General features: G+C 39.5%; 1 protein-coding gene across 1 annotated transcript in view; it reads left to right on the forward strand.

Moving 5' to 3' along the window:
* Window positions 1–15,559, forward strand: part of MAN2A1 (mannosidase alpha class 2A member 1) — a 164,825-nt gene extending 149,266 nt beyond the window's left edge. The window contains exons 21-22 of the mRNA XM_015073009.3: window positions 11,046–11,156; window positions 12,756–15,559. Of these exons, the coding sequence (XP_014928495.1) occupies window positions 11,046–11,156; window positions 12,756–12,908 (264 nt within the window). The 3' untranslated portion in view covers window positions 12,909–15,559. The remainder of the gene's footprint in view (window positions 1–11,045; window positions 11,157–12,755) is intronic.
* Window positions 15,560–15,899: the final 340 nt, after the last annotated feature.

A 15,899-nucleotide genomic window follows, 5' to 3' on the forward strand; every position in this document is an offset into this window, starting at 1 on the left:
GGCACTTGTTGGCATGAGCACTGGGTGTTATACGTAAGTGATGAATCACTAAATTGTACTCCCAAAACCAATATTACACTACGTGTTAACTAACTTGGATTTAAATTAAAAAAAAAAAGAAAGTAAAATTCAAGAAGCCATGAAGAGTAAATTTATTTAGGTATGGGTAATGTAAAAGTTAATTTTCTAATACAAAAAAATTTTTTTTTAATTATTGAACTTAAAAACATAAAACAGGAGTGCCTGGATGACTCAGTTAAGCATCTGACTCCGGCTCAGGTCATGATATCGTAGTTTGTGAGTTCCAGCCTCACAACAGGCTCTGTGCTGACAGCTCAGAGCTTGGAGCCTGCTTCAGATTCTGTGACTCACTCTCTCTCTCTCTCTCTCTCTCTCTCTCTCTCTCTATCTCTCCTCTCTCTTTCTGCCCCTCCCCCGCACTCACGCACTCTTTCTCTCTCTCTCTCAAAAATAAACATTAAAAAAATTTCTTTAAAAACCATAAAATCTAAGTGCATGTGGATATATGGGAAGGAAATATATAAAAATCATAAATAATATTTTGATCACAATTGAGATTTATTATAAAATTTCCTTTTATTTTTAAACTTCATGTTAAGCTACTACATTATCCTCTCTAAGCATTTTTCTGTGCGTATATATATATTTTTTTTAATGAAGTCAGGATTATATTTCAAAAAAAAATTTTTTAATTACAACTGACCCTTGAACAACATAAGTTTCAACTGGACTGGTCCACTTATGCAAATTTTTTCGATAAATACAGTACAGTACTGAATGTATTTCCTCTTCTTTATGTGTTTCTTTTTTAAAGTTTATTTTTTTATTTCTTTTGAGAGAGAGAGCACAAGCAGGGAAGGGGCAGAGAGAGGGAGAAAAACGATCTCAAGCAGGCTCTGTGCTGCCAGTGCAGAGCCTGACACAGTTAAGTAGGACACTTAACTGACTGAGCCACCCGGGCACCCCCTTGTGACTTTCGTAATAACATTTACTTTTCTCTACCTTACTTTATTATAAGAATACAGTGTATAATATATATAACATACAAAATATGTGTTAATCAACCATTTATGTTGTCAGTAAGTCTTCCAGTCAATAGTAGGCTATTAGTAGTTACATTTTGAGGGAGTCAAAATCATGCAAATTTTTGACCCTGTGGGGTATCTGCGTCCCCAACCCCCTGCACTCAAGGGTCAGCTATCCTGTGAGTTTTTACTGTGCGTCAGGGAACTGTTAAGAGGCCTTTACCTTTAGGCAAAATCATTACACCTTTCATTTGACACTTGATCTATAGTTTAGAGCATCTTCAACTACTAATTTACATTATTCCCAGAAAAGTTCTGTGGATGAGAAGGTCAGGGAATATTCTCTTTCTCTAAATAAGAGAACAAAAGCTGACCTGAAGTCACTTATTTGTGGGTGGGAGAACTAGGTCTTAAGATCAGCTCTACTGGTATTTTCCATTTGTTTCTCCTTGTTGGGCACTGTTCTGAGGAGTTAGAGAAATAAGAAGCATAACATTTAATTATTTTTGTATCAGAGGCCTTGTACATTCAGATCTTTCTCCTTAAAATCACTGCAACTCAGACCTTGCGTTGAGAAACCCAACTATTCAGAGACATCTAAAGACACACGAAAGGAAGAACCAGGGAAGGTTTTATTAGATATGGAATTTTAATTCAGACTGCTTTTATGGGCATGTATGCCTACTTTTAAAGTCAGAGATTACATATGAATAAAAAATTAGACGTTTGACATCATCTTTATCTTTTGGAGAGCTGTTTTGATATTGTGAGCTGGCATAAAATAATGCTGTGAAAGCCCTTTGAAAACAGAAGTGTAAACATACATTATTATCCTGATGATGCTTACCGTACTTGCCAGCTCAGGTGCAAGGTAGGGTTTTAGCATAGGAAATAGAAAGCAATTAACAATTTGACCAGGAAGAATAAACACTGAAATGCTCATGTTTAACTATAACTACTATGCTGGCACATGATCAGAACTAAGTATTTAGGTCTGCTTTGCATTATCATATCACTTGGTGCCAGTTCCTGTGTTGGCCTTTGATTCTTAGCACATATTTCTAGCAGTTGTTTAAAAGCTTACTCGTGGGGTGCCTGGGTGGCTCAGTCGGTTAAGCATCCAACTGTTGATTTCAGCTCAGGTCTTGATCTCATGGGTCATGAGTTCAAGTCCCATGTCAGGCTCTGTGCTGACGGTGTGGAGCCTGGTTGGGATTCTTTCTCTCCCTTTCTCTCTGTCCCTCCCCAGCTCATGCTCAAGATAGATAGATAGATAGATAGATAGATAGATAGATAGATAGATAGATAGATAGACAGACAGACAGACAGACAGACAGAAAGACAGACAGACATACAGACAGACATAAAATCATACTAGTAATCCTAGGGGATTGATTTGTCCATTCAAACTCACTTCTTTAAAGAGTTGCTGTCTGTCCCCTAAGCTCGAATAATAGGAAAATAATCTTTGAAAGAAGCCGGATGCAGATACTGATTCAATGAATGCTTGGTGCTTAAAATGTATCAAGTGTAATTCCATGGTTACACTAAAAGAAGACAAAAATGACTCAGTGAAGAAATCCAGAAGCCAGACCTCAACATTTTCTATCGTGTTCCTGTTTTTGTGTTCTGGCAACTCCCAGCATACGATAATGAATTGTTCCTTTAGAGATAGCACAGCATTTTTCCCATTGAAGTAATGTCAGCATAGCCATTGGGTTCCAAGCAAGACCAGAGGTCTAGTATCTAAGTAAACATTTTCCTACCTACCACCTCACAGTTTTTCCATGAGAAATGGGTCTGAGAACCACCTTGACGTGATAGAGTCACACCTTTTTGCCTGCCTAACTTCCTCATTGGCAGTGTGATAGAGGATGTCCCTACTTGCCCATTCCCCAGGCCACTGTCTGAAGTTTCCTTAAATTCTACACCTCACTTGGTCTTCTTGACTTCTCATTGAAAAAATGATTATGGGCTCACGCAATGGTGAGAGAGGCAAGGTAGGGTCTAGAGATGTGCTAATCCACCCAGGTGGTTATTGTCATTGTATACAGATCGTACCAGGGAGATTTTCAAATAGAGATTTTTACAGGTTTCCCCATCTCTAAGATTCTGACTCTGTAGGTCTGGTGTGGAAAACTTAGGAATTACTAATTTTTAAAAACTCTCCTCATGTGTCTAGACCTTGCTATTATCTCCATTTACTAAATTGGGGAAAGTAAGAATTAGAGATTAGGGGTGTCTGGGTGGCTCAGTCAGTTAAGCATCCGACCCTTGATTTCAGCTCAGATCATGATCTCACAGTTCGTGGGATTGAGCTCCACATCAGGCTCTGCATAGAGCATGGATTCTGTCTCTTGTGCATGCATGCTCGCTCTCTCTCTCTCAGAATAAATAAATAAGAAATTATATAGCCTAAGATAAAATTACCCAGCAGTAAATATCAGAATTAGGACCCACATCCAGGTTTGCTGAATCTGGGTGCTGCACAGGGCCTCAGAGGGTAGTGTTTAACTTTTATTTAAGAGTCAGCAAGTCTGTTCCTCAAAGTTCAGTTTTTCAGGAATTGGTCTATATTGGTAGATGAATTTATGTTTTTATAAAAGTATATCTTGCTTTTATACTTGATATATGCTTTTGGAAAAAACTATGTGTCATATATTTGGAGTTGTGAAGATAGGAGCAAACATCTATTAAAACCCTGACTCCCAGCATGCTGAGCACCCCAGCACACTCCTGTCTGGGAATGTTGTCTGGGAGTGTAACTGTTAGCCTTCTCATTCTGTAGGTTCATCGTCCAGCTCCCTTCTCTTTATCAACCTCCTTTTCTTGTACTATCAAAAGCTTGAGATATTAAAAAGAAGATTCTCTAAAGGCTTGAAAACTGGGGAACAGGAACATCACTGAAATGCACCAAACAGGAAAACCATGCCGTCAGGAAAGCCTATTGATTAACAGAGAAGGGAGTCTTGGTAGAGAGGATGCTGGGAGACTCACACCAGGGGCCGGGGAGAGGAAGGGTGACAGATCAGGGGTCAGGGTTCTTTAGGCTGGAGTGATAGGTTCAGCCTAGAATGCTGACATTCTAGGGACCAGAAGGAACTTGATGAAGCTGTTTAATTAGGCAAACAATGAAAGATACGTTGTTCAGGTTTTTTTTTCCCTCACTGCTTTTATGTTCAGGTATATTTTTATTTAATTCATTTATAGATATGTTATCTTTATATCCACATTACATTTAACTCTGTTCTGTATGGCATTTTAGTTTGGTTTGTGCTGAACTGTTTCTTACAAATAGTTCAACAGTCATTTATACATCAGCACCACTTACTGAATAAGATTTTTCTCTTGTTTACACTGCCCCCTCTTCTTATAAGAAGCAGTTTAAGGTTTTTACTTCATTTTGCCTTTCTTACAAGAATTGATTAGTACTTTATTAATCTCCCTGACTTCTGGAAAGGTGAAAATTGTGGAGAAAATTTCTTTTGTTGTACATATCTAAGAACAGTCAGTCATTCACCTTCCCCTTTCTTTCTGTCATCTTATCTTGTTGATCAAAAAAGGATAACTGTTATTGGACATTTTAATGAATGCCCTGGAAAATGAATTTCTACTGGTTATTTCCTGTCTCAGCACTGAAAATGCAGCGTGCAATTTTCTAACCTTTCCAGTTGCTAGAATACACTGAAAGATGGGTGTGTTGGTAGGCATTTTGGAGGAATCTGGGCAGGTTGGAGAAATTTTCCCAACAGGTGTTCAGCCATGCCTTAATCTCTATTTATCTTAGACATTCTTTGTGGAGGGTGGGGACACATTTCTTTTGGAGAATTTAGTCAAAGTTATGGCTTTCTCTCTTCCACAAAAAAAAAAAAAAAAAAAAAAAAAAAAAAAAAAGGTACATACCTAATGTTTATTACAGTTTCCAGAAGTTTACTGATCTGTGAACCTCACATCATTAATGAGCAAATCAAGTTTCTTTTGGTGTGAGACAGGAAGAGCACAGCTCTATATTTTGAGCTCTCATCCATTTTGATAAAGGAACATCAAAGAACATCCTTTTCTTATGAGGGACTGCCATGTGCCATGTGCATGTATCATTTTCAGAATGGCCTTAAATCCTGTTTATAATGGGAAGAATGGATGGATGATGGGTAGGCAGGCTGTGGATGGATAGAAATGACAGTTTCTAATCCTAACTTACTGAACTGATACCTCTTTTGATAAATCATGGTTTTAGTGCTACTGGAACCATTGAATAAATACTCCTTTTTTTCTGTTAATAATATTTTCTTACTGTTTTTATTTATTTTTTGGAGAGAGAAAGAGACAGCAGGGGAGGGACAGAGAGACAGAGGGACAGGGGGGGATAGAGAGGGACAGAGGATCTGAAGTGGGCTCTGTGCTGACAGGCTGACAGCAGTGAGCCCAATGGAGGGCTGAACCATGAGATCATGACCTGATCTCCCGTGAACGATGAGATCATGACCTGAGCCGAAGTCAGATGCTCAACTGACTTAGGCACCCAAGCACCCCAGTACTCCCTTTTTCTAACTTCAAATCAAAGAGTGAGCCCCTTCAGGTTTTAGGCTTTTCTTATATTACATCAAAAGTAGTCTTCCTCTTTTCCCTCCTAGCTAGCTGTGGGAACCAATCCATAGCTAGAGCAAAGGCAAGAAAGAGAAAGAAGCTGTTAAATGCACTTTGGAATCAAACCACCTTTTTGGAGTGTATCCCCTCTATTACTGGCCAAGTGACTTAGCGCAAGTCACATTATTCTCCCACTTGCCTCATTAGCAACATGGCAGTGATAACGGTACCCACCCTTAGAGATGTTCTAAGGATTAAATGAGTTAATGGTTGTGAAGCGTTTAGAATAGTATCTGGCATGTAGTAAGCACTGAGTGCTTGACAAATGAAGTTTCTCAATGGTGATAGTTCAGTCATGAGTAGTTGTAATTGTTACTAAAAGTGAAATTAAAATGTTGGCCCTTTTTTTTCTTGTGTATTTATTTTGAGATAGAGGGAGAGGCAGGGCATGAGCAGGGGAGGGGCAGACAGAGACAGGGAGACACAGAATCTGAAGCAGGCTCAAGGCTCTGAGCTGTCAGCACAGAGCCTGACGTGGGGCTCCAACGGTAAGATCATGACCTGAGCCGAACTTGGCCACTTAACTGACTGAGCCACCTCCCAGGCACCCCAATGGTTTTTTTTTAATATATAAATTGGAGGCTGAAGTTCATTCCCAAAGTAAATCTTGATATCACTTTAACTTGTATTCCTCATGTATTTTTTGAAAAAGCTGAGCAGTTATTAATAACACACCTGAAATTGTCTATGTGCCAGGCGTTGGGCCGAGTATTTTCTCTATATTCAGCTCTCACAACGGTTCTATGAAGGTAGGCAATATTGCGCCCCTGTTACAGAAGAGGAAACTAGCTGACCTAAAGATGGTAGGTAACTTACCCAGGTCACACAGCCAGTAAATGATATGCTGGGAGACACATCCCAGCATGTGTGACTCTGGATCCTCACCCAGAAACTTAGACTGCCTCTTACATGAGAACAGAAGGGGAGCAGTAGTGCTTAAAATGTTGAGGAACACTGCCTGTTTTTCAGTGACTACCCCATAATTATGGGACATGCTTAGAAGGATCTACCAGTCATTTGTGGGAAGCCTCCTGAAGGACGAATGTTGGGTCAATTAGTGATCATTGCTCTTGGAGTATAAGAGGAGATGCTTTGTGATAGGGATATTCCTGTGCATTTAAATGTAGTAACACAAACTTGTATACCACCTCAACTATTCCAGAGGCTTTTGTGAGATGAGATGAGTTTATCCATGAAGAGTATTCTCTACAGGATCCTGCTCACAACAAGTGCTCAAAAAGTGTTAGCTGCAGGGGTGCCTAGGTGGCTCAGTCGGTTAAGCATCCAACTCTTGGTTTGTGGCTCAGGTCATGATTTCATAGTTTCATGGGTTCAGGCCCCAACATCAGGTTCTGTGCTTGACAGTGCGGAGCTCGGTTGGGGTTCTCGCTCCCTCTCTCTGCCCCTCCCCACCTGCACGGTCTCTTACTCTTTCAAAGTAAACAAATAAACTTAAAAAAAAAAAAAAGAGTTAGTGACAATTACTGTTAAGGTCACTGTGGTTGCGCCTGATCCCCAAAGGGGTGCTTCACGAGTCTCACCAAGTTTTCTAAGTTCTTGGAGGTTCAATGATGTATTCCCAGACACATGACTGGTTCTTGGATGGGACCAAAGCAAACCTTGCCTCTGATTGAGCTTTTTCTAACCTCGATGGCTTTGTTCTGCAAGCCAGACCATCTTCTCTCCACTCCCCCTGGTTGCCTGAGAAACCTCGCAGGCCCTGCCTAGACCAGAGCCACAGGTCAGTTTTTCCCCTGAAGTGAGTTCTGCAGTGGATTTTCCAAGTGACTGCAGAACGCCCAAGCCTTCCTGAAGGGAGTCAGCCTCAACCGTGGTCTGAGCTGTTTTACGAAGACACTTAATTTGAAGCTCTTGGCACAATTTGAAAATTTGTAAATTTCCTTCACTTAACCCCCATCCCTTTTTTTCCTGAGATCCAGATAGTCCCAATATATTAATGAATATAAAAGCAGGTATTTTCAGTCTGTTTACTCCCCTTGAGCATACAGTATCTTTTTTTGTGAAGGTATCTGTTTTCTTGCATGCATATTCAAGTTAAATTCACAGTTTCCCTACTTTGAAAAACAGTTTTCTTGGAAATAAAATGATGAGACAGACTTTGAAACTGAAAAACTGCTGCTTTGCTTCAGGTATTTTTGCTTGAAAACTGATACTTTCATGAATATTTAATTTTTAAAAACTTGGACAAGATGATTGCTATTTTAGTTGGTATGCTAGCCCTTAACAAAAGTGGTGCAGTTTTAGTTTTGAGAGAAAGTGTAACTTTTTTTCCCATCAATGAAAATTACTTTTCATTACTTTAATCTCTACTTTTGTATTGCTTAAATCTCTTGTAAAATTAATGGTAAAATTCCAAAGATGGTGTTTCCCTTCCTTATTATTATTATTATTATTTTTTGTCACTTCCAGTCTGGTAAAGGCCTTACACACACATTCATTATTTCAAGGGCAAATGTGTTACAGAAATTTTAGCAAAACCTGCTGTCAGATGGTTTTGTATGGATGATCTAGTGAATTAAAATGGCCAAAGCTTTAGGTTATAGTGATATGTGCATTTATTTCATTTTATTATTTTATTTCATTTCATTTTATTTTTATTTTTATTTTAGAGAGTGTGCAAATGGGAGAGAGGGGCACAGGAAGAGAGATAGAGTATTAAGCAGGCTCTACACTCAGTGCAGAGCCCAAAACAGGACTTGATTCCACGACTTTGGGACGGTGACCTGAGCCAAAATTAAGAGTTGGACTCTGAACCGACTGAGCCACCCAGGCACCCCAGTGATAGGTGCTTTTAAAACAGTCTCATCAGGGGAGCCTGGGTGGCTCAGTTGGTTGAGCATCCCGACTCGATTTCGGCTCAGGTCATGATCTCAGGTTTAATGAGTTCAGGCCCCATGCTGGGCTCTGCACTGACAGCGTGGAGCCTGCTTGGGATTTTCTCTGCCTCCTTCTCTGTCTGCCTGTCCCCTCTCAAAAATAAACATTTTTAAAAAAGAGTCTCATCAATAAACCATCTAATCAGTGAGTCTGAATTGGGACTTCGTTATGATTTTGATGCGTAATTGTTTTATGTATAATTTGGACGGTCTCTGATTCCTAAGCTACGGAGTTATGATGTCAGTAAAGAAAATTTATGAATAAGAAGTTAAATGAGAGTTATCGTTTAATTTGTAGCTATTATTAAAATAATCACCAATAATTATTTGATTGTATTGATAGAAATAACAATAGCTAAAATGTACTGAGGGCTTCCTATGCTACAGACACTGAGCTGAGTCCCCGTTAAACAGTTGAATTTCATTTCATCTCCATTTTATGGTAAAAGAAAATGGGGTTTTGCTAAAAGCAGCTAGTAAATTGCAGAGCTAGGATCTAGATCTTGAGCTGTCTGACTCCCACCCCAGGTTCTGACCCACTTTCTACAGCTTCTGCACCAACACATTCTGTCTTAAAAGCTAAGCCACCATACATAGTATTTTCAGTGGCTTAATATGTACCATGAGTCAATGAAGAAGGTAGATATGTATTAGCTCCATTTTACAGATAAGGAAACTGATGCTTAGGTGATAAGTGATATTCCAAGGCTGTACAATTGGCACAGGAGAGAATTCTCTTTGTTATTCTTCTGCAGACCTTATGTACATGATAAATGAAGTATTTTCTGACTGTGCTGTTTTCCTGCTATTTTGGAACTCGGTGAAATTTTTTGAAATTGTATTAGTGTTATGCCCAGAATTCGTGATCCCCAAAGACCACTAGGGAGCCGAGTCCAATGCAAAAGCAAAGAGCCTTTATTCAAGCTAGCTCGAGCTCAATCCCCTACCTGCACCGATGCAGCGTGAGATACCAGGGAAAGAGAGTGAGTTTCAAAAGGACAAAGGTTTTATTGGGGCCTGGGGGCAGTTGGTGAGGTAATGGCTATGGCCTCAGCCCATTGGCTGGGGAAGGGTCCTGGGGAAGGGTCCGAGTCCTGTTAGGCAGGTGAGGGGGGGTTACTCAAGGGGAGGAGGTGTGGTCAAGGTGAAGGACACAGAACAAGATGGAGTCGGCTGGTGTAGGCCCGCCCTTTCATTAGGAATCTTTATCATATGATTTAAACTTGCTAGGATTATCATGTTCGTCCTGTGATGACTCAGAATTCCTTAAATGACTTTTTTGTCTCCCTTCAAACAAAATCTTAGCAGTACCACTGCAAAATAACAGTGTGAAATGTCATAAAATAGGTTATTTCAGCCAAGAATCTGAGGTGAGGACAGCTTTAAATTGTTCAGGCACATTAAAGTCAAATCAGTGGTGAGAACGCTGGCAGCTCTTCAGAAAAGATGTCTCTATGGCACAGTTAAAAATTGTATCCCCTAGTGAGGATGATTAAGAACATGGGCATATTCATATCTGTGGCCACAGACTTGTAAAGGGGATCATTTTCATCATGGGGTCGGTGCTCAACATACTCCACTCCTTTGAGTAGCCGAACACTTCTTAATTCTTCCAAGGATTTTTTAATGTATTTTGCTTATTATACAAGCATCTTCTCCCTTTAGGAAATGTAAAATTTATTAAGAAAATCATAACTTAAAATATTCAGAGCACTCGTGGCATCCTTACTTAAATGGACGTAAGACATTTTATTGCAAGAAAGTGTATCTTGATCCCTGTAGCTGACTTGTCATATTTAGTATTTTTCTCTTGGCCTGCACAAGAAGAATAGCTTCTGTAGTGTGAATTTAAATGGTACATCAAGCTAATAAATGTGGTTGGCCTAGCAAGTGATAAGCATAACTAATTCAATTTAAATGTCTTTTATATAAAAATAATGAACCAATGCATTAAAGATTAAAAATGTTAATGCAATTAGCAAAAATTAGCATTCAATAAAAAAGTGTGTTTCAGTTCTGAGGTGGATGATACATCATTCAGTGGCCAGATAAGGACTAAATTCAGGTACACATGATTCAACCAACATGTATGTTAAAACTAAGTAAATAAAAATTAAATGCTTTATTTGAAGAAACTTTTATGAAACAGTAACATGTGGACGAAAGGGATACCCAAGTCCTCAGGAACTATGGAGGAAACCAAAACGTGAGGTGGCTTAACAAGAAGACTCAAAACGTAATGTCTCTTGACTCCTTGTGGGGAAGGTAGAGGGGGTGTAGCAGGTGGAAAGGCACAGTGAACATGGGACCTGAAGGGAAACGAATTTCCATAGCTTACCCACTAAATCAAGCTTTTGTGGTTTGGGGGCGCTGACTTCAAGCCAGTGGAGTATACAGTGGTGTCAGTATTTGCCTCAATGTCACTGGGGCATGTTGGCCCTTTCCTCATTTGCAGGTGGACGGCAAGCATTCTGATGAGGCAGCCTTGATCCTCCACAGGAAGGGGTTTGACTGCCGCTTCTCTAGCAGAGACACAGGGCTGCTTTGTTCCACCACCCAGGGAAAGGTGAGCTAAAAAGTTACTTTTGCTTGTTGAGTTAGTGCGCTTTGAAATCCTTGACAGTGAGATGTACCTCGCCTCTTCACTGACTCGTTCCCCTCAGCTGCTATAATTAACTCAAGTCTTTCTATCTTAAGAAAGCACTTTCCCAACCTTCAGTCTCTTCTCCTTGTCAACATCAACATGCATGGCTGGAACACGTTTTTGTTTGGAGATGACACTCTAATCCATTCTTAAGCCTTCCGTCGCTAACAAGTAAAGCATCTTCTTCCCTGCAGCACACCCCCCCCCCCCCACCATATTTCCTCTTCTCTCAGACATACTCATGTAGGATCTATTTCAGTGAAGTCTTAGAGGGGCCAAGGCACGTTTTATAATAACTAAAGCAGGGTGGAGTATCAGGAGGGAAGCAGCAGAAAGCAGTGACATTGTGGCCATGCGGGTAGTTTAACCACTGCCCTGAAGCAGCCTTACTTAGCTCCAGTCAGTAGTTTCCCCAGGGGAAAATGCAGGTCTAGATCTCCTGATTAAGCCAGATTTGCATGTGGGTCTGTACTGGGCAGGCCAAACAGGTCCCCAGGCTGACTTGCTGGCTGCTCATTTTTTAGTTTTTTTTTTTTTTAAAAGCTGTTGTTGCTGATAGTTCCATCAAGCCTCCTTGCAAGGAAATGAACCTCCAGAGTTGAGTTATGCCTCTGGCTCTGATCAGGCTGTGCTCAAAGAAGACATTTGAACAGGTCCTAGCACACAGGCAGGTCTGCCCCAGAGGGCAGCTCAGCTCACCCAGCTCTTCTCCGAAACCTCACAGGTACCCTGCAGATCAGACTCAAGTGATTCAGTTTCAACCCTACAAATTAGGATGTGCGTAGGATCTGAAAAGAAAAGAAAATATGGTAGGGGGTTAAAATCCACTTAAGCAGATAAGCTTCTCCATTTCTTGTACCATGCCCTATATGGAGTTGGTGTGAAGAAAGCACTGATTTTTTTTTCATTATGTTTATACTTTACCTTATTACTGATGACATAAGTATATTTGGTGAGAGCATTTGTATTTACACATTAAGACATCAAGTCTTAAGGGGATTTACCATCCGGAGATACCTATTAGGATAACCTGCTTGGGGTGAGGGTAGCACTTTCCCAGCAGTCTTCCCACCCTGAAAATGGGACTTACTGACCTGATGCACGTCCCTTGTAGTGGGCCTGTGTCCTTTCTCTCAGCTCTTTTGGAACAGGAAGAACCACACTGTTAGGTGTTAAGTGTTGAGTAAAAGAGGATACAGATGTTTTTAAAGCTTGCTGGCCCATAGATGTTTTTTTTTTCTTTTATTGAAAAAGTGCCCCCTGCACATGATAAATTCTCAAGAAATACAAAAGAGGACCAGAGAACCAACTGCCCTCTCCTCGCTTCTGGGATGGTCTGTGTGTCCAAACATGCACAGGAGTATTGAATCTCCTTCCCGTTCCCCTTTTAATCATTAAAAGGAATCTTTAAATGCAATTTCACTCTCATACTGTTTTCCACTGAATATACAGTTGAGCTACTAATCTTTCTTCAAAGTAGACCTAACTGTGCAACTTTTTTTTTTATCATTTACTTTCTAGATTTTGGTACAGAAGCTTTTTAACATGTTCACGGTCTCAAGTCTTATACCTTCCTCGTTATCCTTGATGCATTCACCTCCAGATGCCCGAAATATAAGTGAGATCAGTTTGAGTCCCATGGAAATCAGCACATTCCGAATCCAGTTGAGATGAACCTGGCTTTCAAATTTGGATTGGGAAGCATTGTCTTTTATACACTTCTTGGTTTGACGTGCAATAAGGAAGCACATTATTTTAGCTTCTGGCTACTGTGAGAACATGAATTCTGTGATTATTACTATTTTTTTTTTTACCAGTACAGAAAGAAAAAAAAGAAAGCCATGCTATAGCCAATGTTTTTTTTTTTTTTTTAAAGTTCCATCCATGAACTACCACCATCAGTATGAATTGATGCAACAACAAATGAAGAAATGTCTAAAACAGCCTCTCAACAGATTGTATCTCAGGTTAAATGCTAACTAATTATATCTGTGTTGGGGGTTGTGAAGAGGTTGCTATAAGTATTCATGTTGCCGATCCTTCATTAGTGTTACAACAATGCCCATTTTCACCAAAATGGAACAAAAAACTGGTGAGTAATAGCTAATGGCCAAAATGGTTGCAATCATTCATACACATTAGAAAACTTTCGTGTATTGAAATATGTGGCAAAGTGCAATCCATCAACCCTTATGATACGTATACAGAGTTGATCTTCATACCTTTTTCTAATGTACCACTTAACCCCTCCCTTCTCACCCTTTGTAAGTATTTCCAGAAATACCAGATTTTGAATCATTCAGTAGTAGAAAAGAGGCATATTTTCATTACCTGACAATGTGGGATAGGTGCAATTTATTCCATTGTCACTAAAATAGAAGAAGCAATTCCATAGGTACCATAACCTATTTTAGGTACCACAAGGTGTCTTTTTACACAGCTCATTTGAATACAGATGTTCTGAGAGGGGTTTTCTATTTTAAAAGTAACCATATCAAAATAAATGTGCCTTATTTTTTTATAAGTCTTGTTAAATCCTTTGGTGTCCATATTCCTGTTAGGGGAAGGGGGGAAGGTGGAGGGGGCGGGGGAGAAGGTGGGTACTTTCTATGACACATAAAGTGTATCATTTTTGCCTGACTGACGATGCTGGCCACATTCTGATCTGTTTCATTAAATTTGTGGTGATGTTACTCTAAACATCTTGACTATTTGAATGTACTGAGATGTCAGAAAACAAGAAAAATATTGTTTATTAAAATATGCTGCTGCCAAGAAGACTGCAGCTCGAAGCAAGGATTTTGTAACCTGCAAAATCCATACGCGGTTTCCATTTCACAGGAGGTAACCCTATGGAAGAGAGAATGCTTTAAAAGGGACCCTGTTTTGAAACCCATTTATATGTAGCTCATCATGATTTATCTTATTAAAGAACATGTTTGTTCAGTGAATTCCAGATTTGTGTACATGCTAACCTCAAAGTGAAGTTCCAAGCCCATGTGCCATTACAATACTTTTGATAAAATTTATTTTGGGATCATTGCTAACGTGACATTAAAATAAAAGCCACACTAGCAACATTTAGCGTATTTGATTTTAAGATAGAAAGGATTCTTTGAGTATATACACTTTTGAAAACTCTCTTTGTGTTACCTAATAATTATCTGACTTTAAACTTCCTTTCACCTCCTGCCATCCCAACGTCGTTATAGAGAAATTAAAACCTAATTTCTGTTTCACCGGGTAGTCCGATTATCATCTGGATTTTTTTTTTTTTTAACCAAGATGCAGCTCCTAAGATTATTGTTAAGTTATGTGAAATTCATAAACTTTTTTCGCCTTTAATAACTAAGGAAACAATACTAGTGTTGATAAAGATATTACAAGGGAGTAATTTCATGCAATAAATGTGTACTGTATGTTTCCTTCCTCACTTTGGGGGATAAACAACTAAAAGAAAACAAAACACCACTTCCTTTTTGTGGACATCTGCCAATGTTAGGATTGCTGGAAGCAAATCCCAGGAACAAGATCAGTGTTTGCGTTGCATCTTAAATGTACAACCTTCTTTGGGAGTTCACTGTGTTCTGTGGTTAAGTGGGTGTGCTTAATCGTTCTGGAAATTCTGATCAGTTGACATAAAAAATCTTGATGCAATAACGGTGGTTTTGCCACCCCTGGTTGGGTAAGATGGGTCTCTCCCACATCAGACAGGCCTTCAGTGTGTGTTACCACCACCAGCCGTTCACAGGTAAAGCAGAAATTCTCTTTAAACCAGCAAGGTTCTGCTTTTTATTTTTAGAATAAATCATCAGGGATATGAACAGAGGATGCTTTTGCTTTGGGTTGTGGTCAAGAACTGATTAAATAATTCAGTGTCTCCAGCACCCACTAAAAACCACACACTTCGGTTGTGATCTCAGTAGCATATTTGTTTGCTTCCGTTTTATTACGTTGGTTATCACAGTGTTCCGTTGGTCAAGTAGTTCCTTCCTTTCTATGAGCTTTTTTTTTTTTAATTTTAACTTGAGCTTATACCTGCCATGTTTGAGAACTCCGCATCCTTGTTTTCTTCAAATACTGATTAAAATAAAATGCTATAAAACGTGTGGTGAATCGTTGTAATTACCTGCCCATGTCTTTGTTGTACTTGTGCCGAAATGTTTTTACATTCCTTTGTCTGGAAGAAAGTCTCTGCTTTCATTTTGATTATGTTGCTTACCTTGGAATCAAATAGGTTTTGATATTTTTCTCTTGGAAGATTTTATATCTTTTTGGGAATATGTAATATAAGATCTCTAATAAAAGATAAATCTTACCATGTACATGGTCCTCTAGAGTGGTTCTTCACTCTTATTTTGTAAGCAACCTGTATGAATACATTTTGAGGGGAAGGATGGAGCAGTGAGGATCTATCTGTTCTTTGTTTCTTTAAGAACGAATCACTGTATCTTCAGCCCAATTCCAGTTAGAAAAGATAGTTTTAGAGAGCAAGTGGCAGAGAGGGGTGGTAGTGAGTTTCAAGTCTGGGTCAGGGGTCACCTCTGAGTGTGGAGTCTAGGAACCTTCTCAACAACATGGTACCTTGGAGCTTTCTGAGCCAATTGGAGGGGCAGGTGCTGGTCAGATTCCATATGTTGCAAGATAAAAATGAGGAGAGTAAGA

This window comes from Acinonyx jubatus, chromosome A1 (genome assembly GCF_027475565.1).
Source record: "Acinonyx jubatus isolate Ajub_Pintada_27869175 chromosome A1, VMU_Ajub_asm_v1.0, whole genome shotgun sequence".
In the NCBI taxonomy this organism is placed as follows: Eukaryota; Metazoa; Chordata; class Mammalia; order Carnivora; family Felidae; genus Acinonyx; species Acinonyx jubatus.